Below are 21,557 nucleotides of genomic sequence, written 5' to 3'. Positions count from 1 at the left end.
GACTTGGTGTATAGGGAGAAAAGGAGAGGGCCCAGAACCGATCCCTGGGGGACACCAGTGGTGAGAGCACGTGGTGCGGAGACAGCTTCCCGCCACGCCACTTGGTAGGAGCGACCGGTCAGGTAGGACGCAATCCAGGAGTGAGCCGCGCCGGAGATGCCCATCTCGGAGAGGGTGGAGAGGAGGATCTGATGGTTCACAGTATCAATGGCAGCAGACAGGTCTAGAAGGACAAGAGCAGAGGAGAGAGAGTTAGCTTTAGCAGTGCGGAGAGTCTCCGTGACACAGAGAAGAGCAGTCTCAGTTGAATGACCAGTCCTGAAACCTGATTGGTTTGGATCAAGAAGGTCATTCTGAGAGAGATAGCAAGAGAGTTGGCTAAAGACGGCACGCTCAATAGTTTTGGAAAGAAAAGAAAGAAGGGATACTGGTCTGTAGTTGTTGACATCAGTGGGGTCGAGTGTTGGTTTTTTGAGAAGGGGAGCAACTCTCGCTCTCTTGAAGACGGAAGGGACATGGCCAGCGGTCAAGGATGAGTTGATCAGCGAGGTGAGGTAGGGGAGAAGGTCACCGGAGATGGTCTGGAGAAGGGAGGAGGGGATGGGGTCAAGCGGGCAGGTTGTTGGGCGGCCTGCAGTCACAAGTCGCAGGATTTTATCTGGAGAGAGAGGGGAGAAAGAAGTCAAAGCATAGGGTAGGGCAGTGTGAGCAGGACCAGCAGTGTTATTAGACTTAACAAACGAGGATCGGATGTCGTCAACCTTCTTTTCAAAGTGGTTGACGAAGTCATCCACAGAGAGAGAGGAGGGGGGGGGGGGGAAGGAGGATTCAGGAGGGAGGAAAATGTGGCAAAGAGCTTCCTAGGGTTAGAGGCAGATGCTTGGAATTTAGAGTGGTAGAAAGTGGCCTTAGCAGCAGAAACAGATGAAGAAAATGTAGAGAGGAGGGAGTGAAAAGATGCCAGGTCGGTAGGGAGTTTAGTTTTCTTCCATTTCCGCTCCGCTGCCCGGAGCTCTGTTCTGTGAGCTCGCAGTGAGTCATCAAGCCACGGAGCTGGAGGGGAGGACCGAGCCGGCCGGGAGGATAGGGGACACAGAGAGTCAAAGGATGCAGAAAGGGAGGAGAGGAGGGTTGAGGAGGCAGAATCAGGAGATTGGAGGGAGAAGGATTGAGCAGAGGGAAGAGATGATAGGATGGAAGAGGAGAGAGTAGTGGGAGAGAGAGAGCGAAGGTTGCGGCGGCGCATTACCATCTGTGTAGGGGCAGAGTGAGTAGTGTGGGAGGAGAGCGAGAGAGAAAAGGAAACAAAGTAGTGGTCGGAGACTTGGAGGGGAGTTGCAGTGAGATTAGTAGAGGAGCAGCATCTAGTGAAGATGAGGTCAAGCGTATTGCCTGCCTTGTGAGTAGGGGGGGACGGTGAGAGGGTGAGGTCAAAAGAGGAGAGGAGTGGAAAGAAGGAGGCAGAGAGAAATGAGTCAAACGTGGACATAGGGAGGTTGAAATCCCCCAAAACTGTGAGGGGTGAGCCATCCTCAGGAAAGGAACTTATCAAGGCGTCAAGCTCGTTGATGAACTCTCCAAGGGAACCTGGAGGGCGATAGATGACAAGGATATTAAGCTTAAATGGGCTAGTGACTGTGACAGCATGGAATTCAAATGAGGAGATAGACAGATGGGTTAGGGGAAAAATTGAGAATGTCCACTTGGGAGAGATGAGGATACCTGTACCACCACCCCTCTGACCAGATGCTCTCGGGGTATGCGAGAACACATGGTCAGACGAGGAGAGAGCAGTAGGAGTAGCCGTGTTTTCAGTGGTGATCCATGTTTCCGTCAGCGCCAGGAAGTCGAGGGACTGGAGGTTGGCATAGGCTGGGATGAAGTCAGCTTTGTTGGCAGCAGAACGGCAGTTCCAGAGGCTGCCTGCGACCTGGAACTCCAGGTGAGGGGTGCGTGCAGGGACCACCAGGTTAGAGAGGCAGCAGCCGCGCGGTGTGGTGCGTTGTTTGTGTAGCCTGTGCAGAGAGGAGAGAACAGGGATAGGCAGAGGCATAGTTGACAGGCTATAGCAAATGGCTACAAAAATGCAGAGGAGATCGGAATGAAATGAGCTAAGCATCTGGGAGAGGAGAGAGGGGGGCCTCCCTCACCAAAAACTTCTACCTCAGAAACTAAAATTGTTTCACTGAACCACCCGAACAAAAACTCTCCCAACTTCCACCTTTAGAAATCAGAATTGTTGTGAACCACAGTTGTTCAATGTTTAAAGGAATAGACTCAACCCACTTTATTCAGCTAGCCAACTATGACACCATAGCTGACTAGCATGCTAGCATCCAATAACACACAGTTTAACACACAGTTAAGCACCAATACTCACAACAAACCACCAATAGTGTGTTAACTAGCTAACTAGCATGCTAGCATCCAGTAACACACAGTTTAGCACAAACACTTGGTCACAGCAAACCACCAATAGTGTGATAACACACTAAACAGATCATTCGTGTCTGTGTCAAGTTCCTTTCATGACGCAGCAATGATTCAACGTTGGCTAGCTAGGACAAGTATATTGTAATTAGCTACTACCGTACCGTTCGCTGGTCTTGTTGGGTAGCTAGCAATGGCCACTGTGTTGGCTTTGTTTGAAGAACGGCTAGCTAGCTAGCTTCGTGCTACACCCGGCACACAGTGGCTACTGTGTTGACTCTGACTCTGTTCGAAAAAACGGCTAATTAGCTCGCTTCGTGCTACAGCCGGCACGGCGGAAGACACTGCCAAGACACAGTAGCTACCCACGATACCTAGCTATGACGCCGTAGCTAACTAGCAAGCTAGCATCCATTAACACACAATTTAGCACCAATACTTGGTTACAACAAACTGCCAAGAGTGTGTTAGCACACTAAACAGATAATTCATGTCCGTGTCTAGTTCCTTACATAACGCAGAACGCAGCAAAAATTAAACGTTGGCTAGCAGCACATTTAACAGTGGGAACAGCTAATCGTTACCAGTAGCTACCCGCTAGCTAGCTAGCCTCGTGCTTCGATACTAACCTACAATTACCTACGGAAACCTACAATAACAACAAAACTAGCCTATGATAAATACAATGCCTAACTACAACTAACTACCAACCTACGATCTAATACATGGTTAAGCTTTACTCAACACCATATGGGAAGCTCTCCACCGTTGCTAATCGTTGCTAATCGTTACCAGTAGCTACCCGCTAGCTAGCTAGCCTCGTGCTTCAATACTAGCCTACAATAACCTACGGAAACCTACAATAACAACAATACTAACCTATAATAAATACAATACCTAACTACAACTAACTACCAACCTACGATCTAATACATGGTTAAGCTATACTCAACACCAAATGAGAAGTTTGCTTACCTCCAGCTAGAGAGCTAGAGAAAAACACGACCTCTCCCGACTGCTGCTGTCCAGTGACCTTGTGAAGATGCTGGAGGAAACAGGTACAAAATTATCTATATCCACAGTAAAACGAGTCCTATATCGACATAACCTGAAAGGCCGCTCAGCAAGGAATAAGCCACTGCTCCAAAACCACCACAAAAAAGCCAGACTACGGTTTGCAACTACACATGGGGACAAATATCGTACTTTTTGGAGAAATGTCCTCTGGTCTGATTAAACAAAAATAGAACTGTTTGGCCATAATGACCATTGTTATGTTTGGAGGAAAAAGGGGGTTTTGCAAGCCGAAGAGCACCATCCCAACCGTGAAGCATGGGGGTGGCAGCATCATGCTGTGGGGGTGCTTTGCTGCAGGAGGGACTGGTGCACTTCACAAAATAGATGGCATCATGATGAAGGAAAATGATGTTGATAGATTGAAGCAACATCTCAAGACATCAGTCAGGAAGTTAAAGCTTGGTCGCAAATTGGTCTTCAAATTGGACAATGACCACAAGCATACTTCCAAAGTTGTGGCAAAATGGCTTAAGGACAACAAAGTCAAGGTATTGGAGTGGCCATCACAAAGCCCTGACCTCAATCCTATATAAAATGTGTGGGCAGAACTGAAAAAGCGTGTGCGAGCAAGGAGGCCTACAAACCTGACTCAGTTACACCAGCTCTGTCAGGAGGAATGGGCCAAAATTCACCCAACTTATTGTGGGAAGCTTGTGGAAAGCTACCCGAAAGGTTTGACCCAAGTTAAACAATTTAAAGGCAATGCTACCAAATACTAATTGAGTGTATGTAAACTTCTGACCCACTGGGAATGTGATGAAAGAAATAAAAGCTGAAATAAATCATTCTCTCTACTATTATTTTGACATTTCTCATTCTTAAAAAAAGTGGTGATCCTAACTGACCTAAAACAGGGAATTTTTACTAGAAATATATGTCAGGAATTGTGAAAAACAGAGTTTAAATATATTTGACTAAGGTGCATGTAAACTTCCGACTAAACTGTATATCATATCTTAAAAATGGGTTTCAGATGAAATTATAAAGAGTTTATTAACTACTAACGTGTCCATTTCATCAATCCCTGTAACTGGGTTACCAACCAGGAGAAGACAAAACATTATAATCCTACACTCTTAGAAAAAAAGGTGCTATCTAGAACCTAAATGGGATCTGCGGCTGTCCCATAGGAGAACTCTTTAATGAGCCCTATTTGGTTCCAGTTCTCTCCTCCTCTCATCTCCTCTCCTCTCCTCCTCCTCTCCTCCCCTCCCCTCTCTCCTCTCCTCTCCTCTCCTCTCCTCTCCTCTCCTCTCCTCTCCTCTCCTCTCCTCTCCTCTCCTCTCCTCTCCTCTCCTCTCGAGTTTAAATGTATTTGGCTAAGGTGTATGTAAACTTCCGACTTCCACACCCTGTCACACCGACTTCCGACTGTCACACCCTAGCTCAACCGTAACACCAGTGGTAATCTATTCCTGAGAGAGGTGAGGGGGAAGGGGGGTACAGTAGATGAGAGGTGACGTGTAGGTACCATAATTTTTTTTTTATTGGTGACAAGATTAGCAAATTTAGGCATGACATGCAAACAACAAATGCTGAGCCTTCAAGCACTGTAGTTTTGAGTTCCGCAAAGCAGTTGTGGAAGAGGTAAAAAAGGTGTTGCTATCTATAAATAAGTTGAATGTGGTGTACCGCAGGGCAGCCAGCTTGGGGCATTATTGTTTTCAGTTTTTTCTGTTTGACCTTCAACTGACAATGAATAAAGCCTGCAACAGTTTACACGTCAGCTACGACAGCAAAATAAATGACTGACACCCAGTTTTAGAATGGTAACTAGCAATAGGCTGGTGATAAAAACACTATATATACAAAGGTATGTGGATACCCCTTCAAATGAGTGGATTCGGCTATTTCAGCCACACTTGTTGCTGACAGGTGTATAAAATCGAGCACACACCCATGCAATCTCCATAGACAAACATTGGCAGTAGAATGGTCTTACTGAAGAGCTCAGTGACTTTCAATGTGGCACCGTCACAGGATGCAACCTTTCCAACAAGTCAGTTCCTCAAATTTCTGCCCCTGCTAGAGCTGCCCCGGTCAACTGTAAGTGCTGTTATTGTGAAGTGGAAAGGACTAGGAGCAACAACGGCTCACACAAGCTCACAGGCCACACAAGCTCACAGGCCATACAGGACCGCTATTGCTGAAGTGCGTAGCACGTAAAAATCGTCTGTCCTCGGTTGCAACACTCATTACCATGTTCCAAATTGCCTCTGGAAGCAACGTCAGCACAATAACTGTTTGTCAGGAGCTTCATGAAATGGGTTTCCATGGCCGAGCAGCCGCACACAAGCCTAAGATCACCATGTGCAATGTCAAGCGTCGGCTGGAGTGGTGTAAAGCTCGACCGCCATTGGTATTTGGTATTTGTTTGTATTTTTGTAGGATCCCCATTAGCTGCTGCACAAGATGCAGCTACTCTTCCTGGGGTCCACACAGAACATGACACATGACATTATACAGAACATTAATACACAAGAACAGCTCTAGGACAGAACAGAACTACATACATTTAAAAATGGCACACATAGCCTACATATCAATACATACACACAAAATATCTAGGTCAAATAAGGGGAGAGGCGTTGTGCCATGAGGTGTTGCTTTATATGTTTTTTGAAACCAGGCTTGGTGTTCATTTGAGCAATATGATATTTTTTTTAATGTTATATTTTTTATTTTTTACTTTTTTATTTCACCTTTATTTAACCAGGTAAGCCAGTTGAGAACAGGTTCTCATTTACAACTGCGACCTGGCCAAGATAAAGCAAAGTAGTGCAATAAAAACAACACAGAGTTACATATGGGGTAAAAAACATAAAGTCAGAAATACATGATATGTAAGGGAGTTCCATGCAATAATGGCTCTCTATAATACTGTAAGTTTTCTTGAATTTGTTCTGGATTTGGGGACTGTGAAAAGACCCTTGGTGGCAGGTCTGGTGGGGTAAGTGTGTGTCAGAGTTGTGCGTAAGTTGACTATGCAAAACAATAATTTTTCAACACAACGTTTCTTATAAAAATAAGAAGTGATGCAGTCAGTCTCTCCTCAACTCTTAGCCAAGAGAGACTGGCATGCATACAGTGAGGGAAAAAAGTATTTGACCCCCTGCTGATTTTGTACATTTGCCCACTGACAAAGACATGATCTGTCTATAATTTTAATGGTAGGTTTATTTGAACAGTGAGAGACAGAATAACAACCAAAAAATCCAGAAAAACCCATGTCAAAAATGTTATAAATTGATTTGCATTTTAATGAGGGAAATAAGTATTTGACCCCTCTGCAAAACATGACTTAGTACTTGGTGGCAAAACCCTTGTTGGCAATCACAGAGGTCAGACGTTTCTTGTAGTTGGCCACCAGGTTTGCACACATCTCAGGAGAAATTTTGTCCCACTCCTCTTTGCAGATCTTCTCCAAGTCATAAAGGTTTTGAGGCTGACATTTGGCAACTTGAACCTTCAGCTCCCTCCACATATTTTCTATGGGATTAAGGTCAGGAGGCTGGCTAGGCCACTCCAGGACCTTAATGTGCTTCTTCTTGAGCCACTCCTTTGTTGCTTGCCCGTGTGTTTTGGGTCATTGTCATGCTGGAATACCCATCCACGACCCATTTTCAATGCCCTGGCTGAGGGAAGGAGGTTCTCACCCAAGATTTGACGGTACATGGCCCCGTCCATCGTCCCTTTGATGCGGTGAAGTTGTCCTGTCCCCTAAGCAGAAAAACACCCCCAAAGCATAATGTTTCCACCTCCATGTTTGACGGTGGGGATGGTGTTCTTGGGGTCATAGGCAGCATTCCTTCTCCTCCAAACACGGCGAGTTGAGTTGATGCCAAAGAGCCCCATTTTGGTCTCATCTGACCACAACACTTTCACCCAGTTTCTCCTCTGAATCATTCAGATGTTCATTGGCAAACTTCAGACGGCCCTGTATATGTGCTTTCTTGAGCAGGGGGACCTTGCGGGCGCTGCAGGATTTTAGTCCTTCATGGTGTAGTGTGTTACCAATTGTTTTCTTGGTGACTATGGTCCCAGCTGCCTTGAGATCATTGACAAGATCCTCCAGTGTAGTTCTAGGCTGATTCCTCACCGTTCTCATGATCATTGCAACTCCACGAGGTGAGATCTTGCATGGAGCCCCAGGCCGAGGGAGATTGACAGTGTTTTGTGTTTCTTCCATTTGCGAATAATCGCAACAACTGTTGTCACCTTCTCACCAAGCTGTTGGCGATGGTCTTGTAGCCCATTCCAGCCTTGTGTAGGTCTACAATCTTGTCCCTGACATCCTTGGAGAGCTCTTTGGTCTTGGTCATGTTGGAGAGTTTGGAATCTGATTGATTGATTGCTTCTGTGGACAGGTGTCTTTTATACAAGTAACAAACTGAGATTAGGAGCACTCCCTTTAAGAGTGTGCTCCTAATCTCAGTTCGTTACCTGTATAAAAAACACCTGGGAGCCAGAAATCTTTCTGAATGAGAGGGGGTCAAATACTTATTTCCCTCATTAAAATGCAAATCAATTTATAACATTTTTGACATGCGTTTTTCTGGATTTCTTTGTTGTTATTCTGTCTCTCACTGTTCAAATAAACCTACCATTAAAATGATAGACTGATCATTTCTTTGTCAGTGGGCAAACGTACAAAATCAGCAGGGGATCAAATACTTTTTTCCCTCACTTTATTATCATATCGATGTGTCCTGACCTTTAAAGAATCACTGCATCTTGTTATAAACAGGTCTATGGGGACTCTGTACACACAAAACATGCTGAAAAGCTGCTGTGTTCAATATACATGTAAACAGGTGAAATATCCCGACCTATGGTTTGCAATGCTCCCTGGTAAGAGATAGAGCCTGCGAGAAGCGTCCTATGGCTTCAGGCTATTCGGCGCGGGAGAGCGGGAAATTCTGGCGACCCAGTGTCCAAGTAAGCAACATGTAAGTGTGTGTGGAAAACATTTAATCACAGGTAAGACATTTAAGTCTGTGTGGAGATGTATGCTCAATACAGAATTATAACCAATGCAAAATGATAACCAACTCATCGCAGCTCTGCCACAATAAGGGAAAAGGCAATTACTTAAAGAATGAATTTGTTTTTCTGCCACCAATAAAACATCATAAATGGCTTAAAATGACTAATATAAATCTGAAAATGTATCAGTTCCACTTAACGTCAAGAGGGTTGACGACTATGCCACATAAAATTCAAGATAGCTGGGAACAGATTTTCGATGTCCCAATACCATTGCAACGGGTTTATGAACTGATATACAAAACAATTGATGCATGAATTAGTTATTTTCAATTTAAGTTATTTTATAAAATTCTCACTACAAAAATAATGCTCAGTATATGGGGTATCAACAGCGGAAAGCGAATCAATAGAGCATCTATTTTGACTTGTTTTTTTATATAATATCAGCGTGTGGTTAGACCTGCATTGTTGGGGGATTTGAAGGACAACAGTCAGTCAATAGGTAATATCATTGTGCTCTTTGGAAAAATGCTGGCGGCAATCTCGGCAGAAATGTTGAAGATGGTGACAAGTGTATAAAATTGAGCAGTATATTAAGTGTCTGGTAGCAGCAGTTGTGATGTGTGTAGCATGAATGTATGTGTGTGTGTGTGTGTGTGTGTTTGCGTGTATGTCTGTGTGGGTGTGTGCATGTGTGCTATGGTACGGAGAATCAGAGAAGGTGGCCAGTCCAGTTCAAGTCTGATGTATATAGAAACTGTCTCGAAGCATGTTGGTATCAGATTTCATGCTCTGATACGGTCTGCCCGACGGTATGGGATAGATGAGTTCGTGGCTGGAGTGTGTGGGGTCCATGATAATGCTACGTGCCTTCCTCAGGCAGTAGATGTCCTAGATTGGTTGGAGCACGGTCCCAACCCATCTTCACCACCCGCAGGACGGAGTAATTCCCATACCAGTCCATGATGCAACCGGTCGGGACGCTCTCGATAGTGCAGCGGTAGTACTGGACCCGAGGCAGCATGCAAAATTTCTTCAGCCACCTTAGGAATTAGAGACGCTGTTGTCATGTTGGTCCATGACAAATTCACAGCGATGTGGACGCCAAGGAACTTAAAACTCGTGACTCTCTCTACTGCAGTCCCGTTGATGTGGATCGGGGTATGTTCCCTCTGCTTCCTGAAGTGAACAATCAACTCCTTTCTTTTGCTGACGTTGAGGGAGAGGTTGTTCTCATGACACTACAATGCCAGTACACATAGCTGCTCCCTATAGGCTGACTCATCATTGTTGGTTATCAGGCCTACAACCGTGGTGTCGTCAGCAATCTTGATGGAGTTGGTGTTGTGCAAAGCCACGCAGTCATGGGTAAACAGGGAGTACAGCAGAGGACTGAGGACACACCCCTGGGGGTCACCTCTGTTGAGTCAGTGTCTCATTAAAGCAGGTGGGGACTACCGCCTGGGACAGGTACAGGTTGAAGATGTCCGAGAAGATGCCCGCCAGCTGGTCAGCACACACTCTGAGGATGCAGCCAGGGATGCCATCTGGGTCGGCGGTTTTGTGAGTATTCGGTCTTGAGATTTTCTTCACGTCTGACTCGGAGAGTGAAAGCACCTGGTTGTCCGAAGCAGCAAGAGTCTTCCTGGTTGACTTGGTATTGTCTGCTTCGAAGCGAGCATAGAATGTGTTAAGCTCTTCTGATCGGGAGGTTTTGGTGGGCATCGCACAGCTGGATTGGCCTTTGCAGTCTGTGATAGTCTGTAGTCCTTGCCACATGCGACGCAAGTCTATTGTCAAACATCAATTCAAGTTTGAGTCTGTATTGTCTTCTTGCATCCCTAATGGTTTTGAGGAGCTCGTACCTGTTTGCCTTGTACGCGTTCAACACCACCAAGACATTGTGGTTCATTCTGCAGACATTGAATGCTGCAGAACGGCCTCTCAGCATTGTACAGATATCTACGTTCATCCAGGGTTTTTGGTTGGGCTACGTCCTAATTATTATTGTGGGTATATCAACACATTTCCTAATGAAGCCTGTGACTGGCAATGTACACTGCTCAAAAAAATAAAGGGAACACTTAAACAACACATCCTAGATCTGAATGAATGAAATAATCTTATTAAATACTTTTTTCTTTACATAGTTGAATGTGCTGACAACAAAATCACACAAAAATTATCAATGGAAATCAAATTTATCAACCCATGGAGGTCTGGATTTGGAGTCACCCTCAAAATTAAAGTGGAAAACCACACTACAGGCTGATCCAACTTTGATGTAATGTCCTTAAAACAAGTCAAAATGAGGCTCAGTAGTGTGTGTGGCCTCCACGTGCCTGTATTACCTCCCTACAACGCCTGGGCATGCTCCTGATGAGGTGGCGGATGGTCTCCTGAGGGATCTCCTCCCAGACCTGGACTAAAGCATCCGCCAACTCCTGGATAGTCTGTGGTGCAACGTGGCGTTGTAGGATGGAGCGAGACATGATGTCCCAGATGTGCTCAATTGGATTCAGGTCTGGGGAACGGGCGGGCCAGTCCATAGCGTCAATGCCTTCCTCTTGCAGGAATTGCTGACACACTCCAGCCACATGAGGTCTAGCATTGTCTTGCATTAGGAGGAACCCAGGGCCAACCGCACCAGCATATGGTCTCACAAGGGGTCTGAGGATCTCATATCGGTACCTAATGGCAGTCAGGCTACCTCTGGCGAGCACATGGAGGGCTGTGCGGCCCCCCAAAGAAATGCCACCCCACACCATGACTGACCCACCGCCAAACCGGTCATGCTGGAGGATGTTGCAGGCAGCAGAACGTTCTCCACGGCGTCTCCAGACTCTGTCACGTCTGTCACGTGCTCAGTGTGAACCTGCTTTCATCTGTGAAGAGCACAGGGCGCCAGTGGCGAATTTGCCAATATTGGTGTTCTCTGGCAAATGCCAAATGTCCTGCATGGTGTTGGGCTGTAAGCACAACCCCCACCTGTGAACTTCGGGCCCTCATACCACCCTCATGGAGTCTGTTTCTGACCGTTTGAGCAGACACATGCACATTTGTGGCCTTCCGGAGGTCATTTTGCAGGGCTCTGGCAGTGCTCTTCCTGCTCCTCCTTGCACAAAGGCGGAGGTAGCGGTCCTGCTGCTGGGTTGTTTCCCTCCTACGGCCTCCTCCACGTCTCCTGATGTACTGGCCTGTCTCCTGGTAGCGCCTCCATGCTCTGGACACTACGCTGACAGACAAAGCAAACCTTCTTGCCACAGCTCGCATTGATGTGCCATCATGGGTGAGCTGCACTACCTGAGCCACTTGTGTGGGTTGTAGACTCCGTCTCATGCTACCACTAGAGTGAAAGCACCGCCAGCATTCAAAAGTGACCAAAACATCAGCCAGGAAGCATAAGAACTGAGAAGTGGTCTGTGGTCACCAACTGCAGAACCACTTCTTTATTGGGGGTGTCTTGCTAATTGCCTATAATTTCCACCTGTTGTCCATTCCATTTGCACAACAGCATGTGAAATGTATTGTCAATCAGTGTTGCTTCCTAAGTGGACAGATTGAATTCACAGAAGTGTGATTGACTTGGGGTTACATTGTGTTGTTTAAGTGTTCCCTTAATTTTTTTGAGCAGTGTATATTCCTTAATGTTGATGGGTATTCTCCAAACAATCCTGCAGCATTGAGCCTGCATCTGTCCAGTGCCTCACTATTCACTGTGCTGGTGGCTCCCTCTTGAGTTGCTGCTTGTAGGAACAGAGACGTGATCTGATTGGCCGAAGTGGGGACGGCTTTGTACTTGTCATGGATGTTTGCTCCTACATGGTCAATCCCGCTGGATCCTCTTATTGGGCAGGATACACAGTGATATTTTGGGAACATTTGTATTGAGGCTCCTAGCGCTGTCAGAGAAAGGAGGAGATAGGAATCCCATTGGGCAATGAATGGAGAAAGGTCTAACACCCCACCCAGCACACTGTAGACTAATCACATTCACCTTGTCATGCTGCGTCACACGGTTGATAAACTAATCATCACGTAATCCCTTCTCAATGTCCAGAAACCTGCCTATTTTCCTCGAGAGTACGTAATGTAACATTTCTAAATCTGTACGATACTATTGAACATCTCGGATTACAGTTGCAATGTACTTCTTGTTCACAAAATTCATGCTAATGTTGGGTTTTTGAACTAGCGCCCAATTGACTCCTATTCACTCCTTGGAGAACCCTCCTTGTTCCAGAATCACCCAGCATGCACTGCGCAGACCATTGACGACACATGGGCAACATAAAGACTGGTTGTTAATACGATTACAATGGAGTTGCACATCTTTTCAAAAGTATCTCTGGCACTGTCCCACACATTTCTGCAATGCACCAATATTGGATGCCAGCCGCTGAAAAACCACAGGGGACACAGGTACACAGTGTCCTTTGCCCCTGCCTGCAGAGCACGGCAGTTTCATAAAACATTATGGTGAGGGAAGTAGATAGCTAATGTAATCAACCCAACGCTCACGTGGCACTACCGGGTAGTGATTACCCTCGCCTTAACGTTAAAATAACTGCGGAAAAGCAGGACAATGCCGGTGTCCTAGCTAGCAACCTCAAGATTAGAGAGCGCGGCATGTAATAAGTAACATGTAGTGGGCGTGGCATGTAGCAAACGCAGTCTGCAGATAGTCCATACTCTGTAGAAGTGGCAACTGAAGTGTGATCAGCTATTCTGACCATGAGCATTGTGTGGTCAGCCTCCAGCGCCTGCTCGAGCAGAGTGACCCAAGTGGGTGCTACACGGTGTTAGTGGCTATCTAGCTAACCATCTACAAAGCCGGAAGACAGAACTTGAGGGGAAAGCGTAGTGTTGCAGAGTCTGCAGCTCAGAACTGACTGGCTCCCGCTTTGACCATAAACGCATCATCCGCTCTTGATAATGACCTGCATCAACTCCAGAGAAATTACCATCCTGACAATTAACATTACATGTCAATGTTTGTATTGACTGCTATATGCATAGCACAACTTGATTAATATATTATTAAAGCTGTAATATAACTTTTTGGGGCGACACGGCCACATTCACAGAAATATGTCGTAGATCTGTCCCTCATTCAAAGCAGTACATCTGTTTTGCACCATTTCTAGGGTTTTGAACACTGGCGTCAAAGAGCTGAAAATACTGGTATTTGTTATGAAAATGTATTTCACAGCGGTTTAGAGGGTACAACACAATACTTATTTTGTAAAACTGAAATTAGGCAAACCAGAATTACAGCAACCAGGAAATGGCGGCGTGATCTGCGTAGTGCAGCTTTGTCTGTTATACCATCATTAATATGTCCTGTGGGACTGTCGTTATGGTGCTGTGCTCATCCCCAACAAAAGTTGCATTATACACCGCACAATAACATTTGTTTCACAATCTCATCAAGTCTACACACTGTATTAAAACTTCTTAGCCGTCAGTGTCCACATTGTGACCAGAATATTTGGTGCCGTGTGGCAATGACTGTCAATTTAATATGATAAAGACCATTAGGCCTACTAAGGTCATAAGTCACTGGTGCTACCTGCCAATGATTTTAGAGGCAGGTATAATTGATTTGACCGTCCAGATCAGTTCATACTTGATTGAGATCCAGACAAAATGCGTGCTTGACTACAGCCAGAGGTGGTCAGGAAGATCTGATCACAATGAGTATTTTAATTGTCTACAACTGTGGGCAGAGAATATGGACGTCAAGACAAAGAACACATGTTAGCGCCAGGTGTAAATGGGTCTTCAGTGAACAGTGTAAGAGAGAATACAGGACACATGTTCAGTAATATTGGTGTGACAGCAGACATTTAGTAATATACAACTAAAGACACCAAGTCTTGGATTCATGCTGCTTAGTTTAATTCAGACCCACCACAGTTCAGAATTGTTTAAGAAACGCTTTAGCACAAAAGGCACAGATTTACAATGATTTGAAGTTGATTTTGGGGGTTGGAGGAAAATAAACTGATCCACTCGATGAAGAAATCCCAGAAGCCTTTAGGTTCCTCAGGGAAGATATCCTGGAAGACAAACAGTCAGCACCAGCATTCAAGTTCCCAGTCATGTGTGCGAGCATGTATATAACTCACATTTAGTCACAGGTGTAAGCCACCTCCAGGTACTTATAGGTTCCGACACACGGGTCTCCAAACACGGAGTTGGATGCCGGGACGACACACTGGCTCTTCCCATCACACCTGTGTGTTTAAAATACAGGTAGAGGTTATCATTACAGCCAATAGTGTACAGGTAAATACACACCGTTGGTTCCCGTACCTTTCTGCCATCTTACTGGTGGTGGATTGGCTGAGGCAGTTGGTGTTGGTGAGTTGGTTATCAGGGCGCCCAATGGAACACACGTTGCGTTGACGACGACCATAGTTGGCACTCTGGATATGGATCTTACCTTCATCTGAGGGAGACGAGGAGGAGGAAGAGATAGATGAAGAAAAGGCAGAAGGCCAAGGCTGGGTGTTTGTGTGGGCTAGAGACTAATATACACAACACCACATGAGAGCGGAGAGGATACCGTACTGTAGTGTTGACCTGCTTACCACATTGTAGTTGAGAATCCGAGCCTTCACATATGATGCTGCTTACTGCAAGGACAAACAGGAGTTACACCACACTGGCCTGACAAATAAAGGCATACTATGGCTTGGTGAAGTGTTAGTGATGGGCACTAATAGGGAACGTTGATTAATTAATGTTTAGGCATAAACAGAGTTGAAGAAAGTTAAATGCATTATCTTCAACCGTTACACTGTGGTTTAAGCTCCTTATGAGACGTCATCTCAAACTGCTCAGAATGTGAAAGTAAGCTGGTTTAGCGAGTCGTACCGCTAGACCAAAGCTATATTTCTATACAATTTGTGCCTGTGACGTCTGTATAGCTATAAACGAGATTTGAGCTAGCTAATGTTGGCTGAAACAGATGTTCACTGTTACACCAGATTAAGTGCGCGCAAGCATCAACTAAGCCACAATGTAAAGGAGACCTGTGTGGTACGACTCCCCATCCTTCTTACCAAGTGCTAGCTGGCGAATTGAGTTATAAAGAATAAAGTGACTTATAAATAGCAGCTTAAGTGACGGGGAGTAGAAGCCTGCTGGTTCCAGACTTGGTGCCGCGGTACCACTTGCCATGCAGTAGCAGACAGTAGGACTTGGGTGGCTGGAGTCATTGAAAATGTAGGGCCTTCTGACAACGCATGGTATAGAGGTCCTGATGTCAGGGAGCGGGGTCTCAGTGATGTACTGGGCCGTACGCACTGCCCTCTGTAGCGCCTTGCGGTCGGATGCCAAGCAGTTGCCATACCTAGTGGTGATACAGCCAGTCAAAATGCTCTCAATGGTGCAGCTGTAGAACTGAGGATCGGAGGGCCAATACCAAATTTTTTTAGCCTCCTGGGCAGGGGGGAGAAGAGGCATTGTCGTGCCCTCTATACTACTGTTGGTGCATGGACCATGAAGGATCCTTAGTGATGCGGACAACGAGGAACTTGAAGCTCTCGAAAAGCTCCACTACAGCCCAGTCGATGTAAATGGGGGCATGGTCGGCCCTCTGTTTCCTGTAGTCCACAATCAGCTTCTTCGTCAACGTTGTGTGAGAGGTTGTCGTCCTGGCGCCACACTGCCAGGTCTCTCACCTCCCTATAAGCTATGCTAACGAAAGTTGTCGGCAACTTTGTTCCATAACCGTTTGTGGGCTAGCTAGGGTTAGTTAGGAAGTGAGGGTGGTTTAAAAGTGGAGAAAAGAAAAAGGGAATGTATTAAAACACATGGTGGCCATAAAACAAAGTCCACAAGCTCGTCCCATTGGTGACCCAACCCAATCTATGCTAGCCATCAGCAGAGTGCGCTCTTTCACAGAAGTATTAAACAATATCCCAACATGCCTCAGCCATACAGATATTCAATACATCAATTTAACAATATTGGTGCCCACCACCAAGTATTATAATCACAGACTGACTTGCTACTTGCTGTTGAACACAGGAGTATTTGGTGTCCAGGTACTTATAAGTCCCGAAACAGGGGTCTCCAAAAACAGAATTGGATGCCGGGACGACACACTGGCTCTTCCTGTCACACCTGTGTGTCAAAGACAGGTAGTGGTTATAGCGGCAGCCAATGGGTGTCTACAGGTAAATACACACCACAGGTTCCAGTACCTTTCTGCCATCTTCCTGGTGGTGGATTTGCTGAGGCAGTTGGTGTTGGTGAGTTGGTTAGCGGGGCGCCCAATGGAACACACGTTGCGTTGACGACGACCATAGTTGGCACGCTCGATATGGATCTTACCTCTATCTGAGGAAGAGACGGACAACGAAAAGATGGATAAGGAACGAAGGAGAGGCAAGGGTGGGCATCTTTGGTGTAGGTAATCTACAGTATAAAACACAGGTGATAGCTGAGTATATACACTGTTCAGTAGTGGTGACTAGCTTACCACATTGTAGTAAAGCATCAGAGCCTTCACATGTGATGCTGCGTGCTGCCAGGACAAATAAACAGGAGTTACACACCACTCACATTAGCTTGGTGTAGTAGTATCATCATTATTACACACAGTACCTCCATCCGTTAGTGCACAGGAAGCTGCAACCAGCACTGAAACAACATCACACAGCCAGTTCAGCAACAATCCACATCATATGCATTTGGACCGTGAAGCTAGAAATGAGCATTTGTCTCTATCCTCAACCATTTGAGATATTCTAGTGTATTAAAGTAGTAAAGTTTAGCATTTGGTCTCATATTCCATGCATGCAATGTGACTAAACTTGTTAGACACATTTGTAGTTGGTTATAGATACTTTTTTGCCTAAAAGGAACTGAATGGTTAAGGTTGTCATTTTGAAGATTACAATACTTCTCAACACGTCTACATACATGCAGATGCTACCTTGAATTAATAGCGATGTGTGAGGAAGTTAAAGGAACAAAGATTATACCCCATAAAAATACTAACCTCCCCAGTTCTTGATAATGTGAGGGGTTGACATGTGCCCTTGTAGCCTGTCTCACTCATGCTTTCTTAATCATGGCATTAATTTAAAAGTGTTCAGAAACAGCTAGAAAGATAATAACTCCAGTCACTATTGGGCAAAACATACACCAAAACACACTGCAAACGCAGCCAAAATACCTTGTAGAGTCACATGTTTGATGTAGTCATTGTGTGCTAGGAATATAGGACCAAATACTAATCTTTGGACTACTGTAATATAGCATAGGCAAGTTTCCTAACACTTTTGACCCATTCACAATAGGCTCTAGATAAAGTGCTTGTTTCTAGACGGTTAAACAGATATGTATTAAAATACCCTCCAATAAAGAGTTCTACCATCATCTCATGAAACATTCAAGCCCTGCCAAAATGTCTATACCCATACGATCAGTCTCCCTCTACATTTCCTGCTGTACTGTCAAATTATGGAAATACTGAACTTTAACTTAACGCATCATACTGTAGACCTCAAGTCATATGACACGTACTTCAAAAACTCTGAAATACAAATTTAAACATTTAGTGATATGTATTCTAACCTGCATCATATACAGATGTTGTATACTCACAGGTGACCACCGTCAGTCTGAACATGACGCCAGGTACAAGCGTGGTAGTAGCAGATAAGATGAAACTGATGGTAACCTGACCTAATACACCTGGTATTTATGTTATGTGACATGTCTTAATTAACCCAGCTGTATCTATTTTGTGTCCAGGTGCACCTCATTGCAATCAGGGGCTGGGCTTTGCTGGTCTGTACCAGGCTTTTGTGTCAGTCTCATAGAGTTATATAGAGGACTCTAGATGGCTAAAATCCATTTTGGCATGAACATTGCCATTGAGGGCTTCCACCAATTTAAAGTAGTCATCTGGGTGGGGCTTCCTGGTTAAGGAAGAATCACATGGGCCACGTTCACTTGCAAAACCTTCTCGAGCGTTGCCGATATACCTTTCATGAATAGAGCCAACATATTTCCTTATTATTATTATTATTATTATTATGTCGGAGAGACATGTTTGTTCACCATAGCATATTTCTATCTGAACCTTCCAAAACGTTGCGTCCTGCTGAACGCGCCCCATTATTCCATCCGGGTCATCAGGAGGGATGAGCCAATGAATTATACTCGTGAGCAAACATTGCATGACTGTAGGTGGCAGAAAATCTCCAACTTTGATTTTATACCTTTTCAAACAACACTATGTGGCAGTGTGCACCTTTTAGTTTTTTTGCCAACTCATAGAAATAGTAGAAGAAGAAAATTGACTACTTTTAAATGCATATTGACTCAATATTGCCTCGAATTTGATTTGATTTGCTTTGAATGGAGCTGCCCGTGCGCTCACAGACTCCATAATGGGACACATATTAGATGATATGCTGTATCTATCATTCTCTATGGTCAGATACCCATGAGGTATACTTCTGGTGGCTGGGTGTCCTCTTCCTCTCCTCACCACCATCTGGAGAGCCCTGTGGTTACAATTGCCATACCAGGCGGTGTTACAGCCCTACAAGATGCTCTCAACGGTGCATCTGTAGAAGTTAATTTACATTTTACATTTTAGTAATTTAGCAGACGATCTTATCCAGAACGACTTCCAATTAGTGAGTGCATACATTTTTCATACTGGCCCCCCATGGGGTTCAGACCCAGGGCCCCGAGCTTAGTGAGGACATTGGAGGGCACTATGGCGTTGAAGGCTGAGCTGTAGTCGATGAACTGCATTCTTACATAGGTATTCCTCTTGTCCAAACGGGATAGGGCAGTGTGCAGTGCGATGCCGATTTCGTAATCCGTGGATCTGTTGGGGCGGTATGCAAATTGTAGTGGCTCTAGGGCAGGGCTCTCCAACCCTGTTCCTGGAGAGCTACCATCCTGTAGGTTTTCAATCCAACCCCACTTGTAACTAACCTGATTCAGCTTATCAACCAGCTAATTATTAGAATCAGGTGCGTAGATTAGGGTTGGAGTTAAAACCTACAGGACAGTAGCTCCAGGAAGAGAGTTGAGAGTCATGGTCCGGGTAAGGTGGAGGTGATATGATCCTTAACTAACTTCTCAAAGTACTTCATGATGACAGAACTGAGTGCTATTGGGCTATAGTCATTTGGTATTTTATTAGGGTCCCCATTAGCTGTTGCAAAAGCAGCAGCTACTCTTCCTGGGGTCCACACAAAACATGAAACATTAAATAATACATAACATTAATAGAAAAGAACAGCTCAAGGACAGAACTACATACATTTTATTTTAAAGGCACACAAAGCCTACATATGAATGCATACACACAAACTATCTAGGTCAAATACGGGAGAGGAGATGTGCCGTGAGGTGTCGCTTTATCTGTTGTTTGAGACCAGGTTTGCTGTTTATTTGAGCAATATGAGATGGAACTTAGTTCCGTGCAATAGTTGCTCTGTATAATACTGTACGCTTTCTTGAATTTGTTCTGGATTTGCGGACTATGAAAAGACCCCTGGTGGCATGTCAGGTGGGGTATGTGTCAGAGCTATGTGTAAGTTGACAATGCAAACAATTTGGGGTTTTCAACACGTTTCATTTAAAAAGAAGATTAGTTAGTCTCTCCTCAACTCTTAGTCAAGAGAGACTGGCATGCATAGTATTTAAATCAGCCCTCTGATTAGTTCAGTTACCTTTGCTTTCATGGGTACAGGAACAATTGTGGATATCTTGAAGCAAGTGGGGACAACAGACTGGGATAGGGAGATATTGAATATGTCCAGTACCCTGCCCTGAACCTTAGTCACTGTTACTGGCCGGCAATCACCCGGTACTCTACCCTGCACCTTAGATGCTGCTGTCCTATGTACAAAGCAGTGGAGGCTCCTTAGAGGAGGAAGGGGAGGACCATCGTCCTAAGTGAATTTCATTAAAAATAATATTGTAAAACATTTTAAAAGTTATCCTTTTTTAGATAAAACTGTACTAAATATAATCACGTCACCAAATAATTGATTAAAACGCACTGTTTTGCAATGAAGGTCTACAGTAGCCTCAACAGCACTCTGTAGGGTAGCACAATGGTGTAGCTGGAGGACAGCTAGCTTCTGTCCTCCTCTTGGTACATTGACTATAATACAAAACCTAGGAGGCTCATGGTTTTCACCCCCTTCCATAGACTTTCACAGTAATAATGACAACTTCCGGAGGATGTCCTCCAACAAATCAGAGCTCTTGCAGGATGAACTGACATGTTGTCCACCCAGTCAAAGGATCAGAGAATGAATCTAGTACTGAAAGCATAAGCTACAGCTAGCTAGTACGGCAGTGCATAAAATGTGGTGAGTAGTTGACTCAAAGAGAAAGACAGTAGTTGTAACAGTTTTGAGCTAATTAATTTCTTCCTAAATGAAAGAGAAGCAAGATAGAAATACTCAGTTTTTTTCACTTTCAGTTTCACTTACTTAGCTAGCAAATGCAGCTACTGAAACACCCTGCTCAAACAGAGACATGGTATGTTAGCTAGCTGGCTATGACTTTCCAACACAACAGTGGAACTCTTCCAAGTCAAGTTAAGCTTTTGGTTTTACAAATGTATTGCCACAGGGGCCCGCCAGTGAAACTGCTTACTTACTGTACACTGTAACGTTACTGCATGATTGTAGCGGGTTTACTAATGCATTGGTTCTATTAGCTATGCTGACTATGACGTGACTTTAGCTAATATGGTGACAACGATGTAGGCTGTGTGTAGCGGTTTGGCTTGGAAGGGTTTTTTCGCCTGGTCACATACAGCTGATGTGTTGTGCATTGAAGTCCACAAGCAAAGGGAAGAGGTGAGAGGAGAGCGCATAGATGCGAGAATGAATACAACGTGGCTGCTATGAAAGTGAACTGTGTTTACGAGTGATCAGGGGTGTATTCATTCCGCCGATTCTGTTGAAAAACATTTCTTATACGGAACAAAATGGGGATAAACATACCTGAATTTGTCCAATAGAAACTCTTGTTTGCAACTGTTGGACTAATGATTACAC

General features: G+C 44.8%; 1 protein-coding gene across 1 annotated transcript; it reads right to left on the bottom strand.

Moving 5' to 3' along the window:
• Nucleotides 1-14,629: 14,629 nt before the first annotated feature.
• LOC311133408 (L-rhamnose-binding lectin CSL3-like) lies at nt 14,630-18,145 on the bottom strand (the record flags this gene model as incomplete). Its single annotated transcript, XM_084166903.1, has 8 exons — nt 14,630-14,735; nt 14,815-14,950; nt 15,093-15,137; nt 16,514-16,632; nt 16,713-16,848; nt 16,991-17,035; nt 17,116-17,151; nt 18,121-18,145. 8 exons carry the CDS (start codon nt 18,143-18,145, stop codon nt 14,630-14,632), a joined length of 648 nt encoding a protein of 215 aa, XP_084023029.1.
• Nucleotides 18,146-21,557: the final 3,412 nt, after the last annotated feature.

Source organism: Coregonus lavaretus (genome assembly GCF_964263955.1).
Source record: "Coregonus lavaretus genome assembly, chromosome: 8".
In the NCBI taxonomy this organism is placed as follows: Eukaryota; Metazoa; Chordata; class Actinopteri; order Salmoniformes; family Salmonidae; genus Coregonus; species Coregonus lavaretus.
Note: the sequence above shows the minus strand (reverse complement) of the source record. Positions and strands in the feature narration are given on the sequence as shown.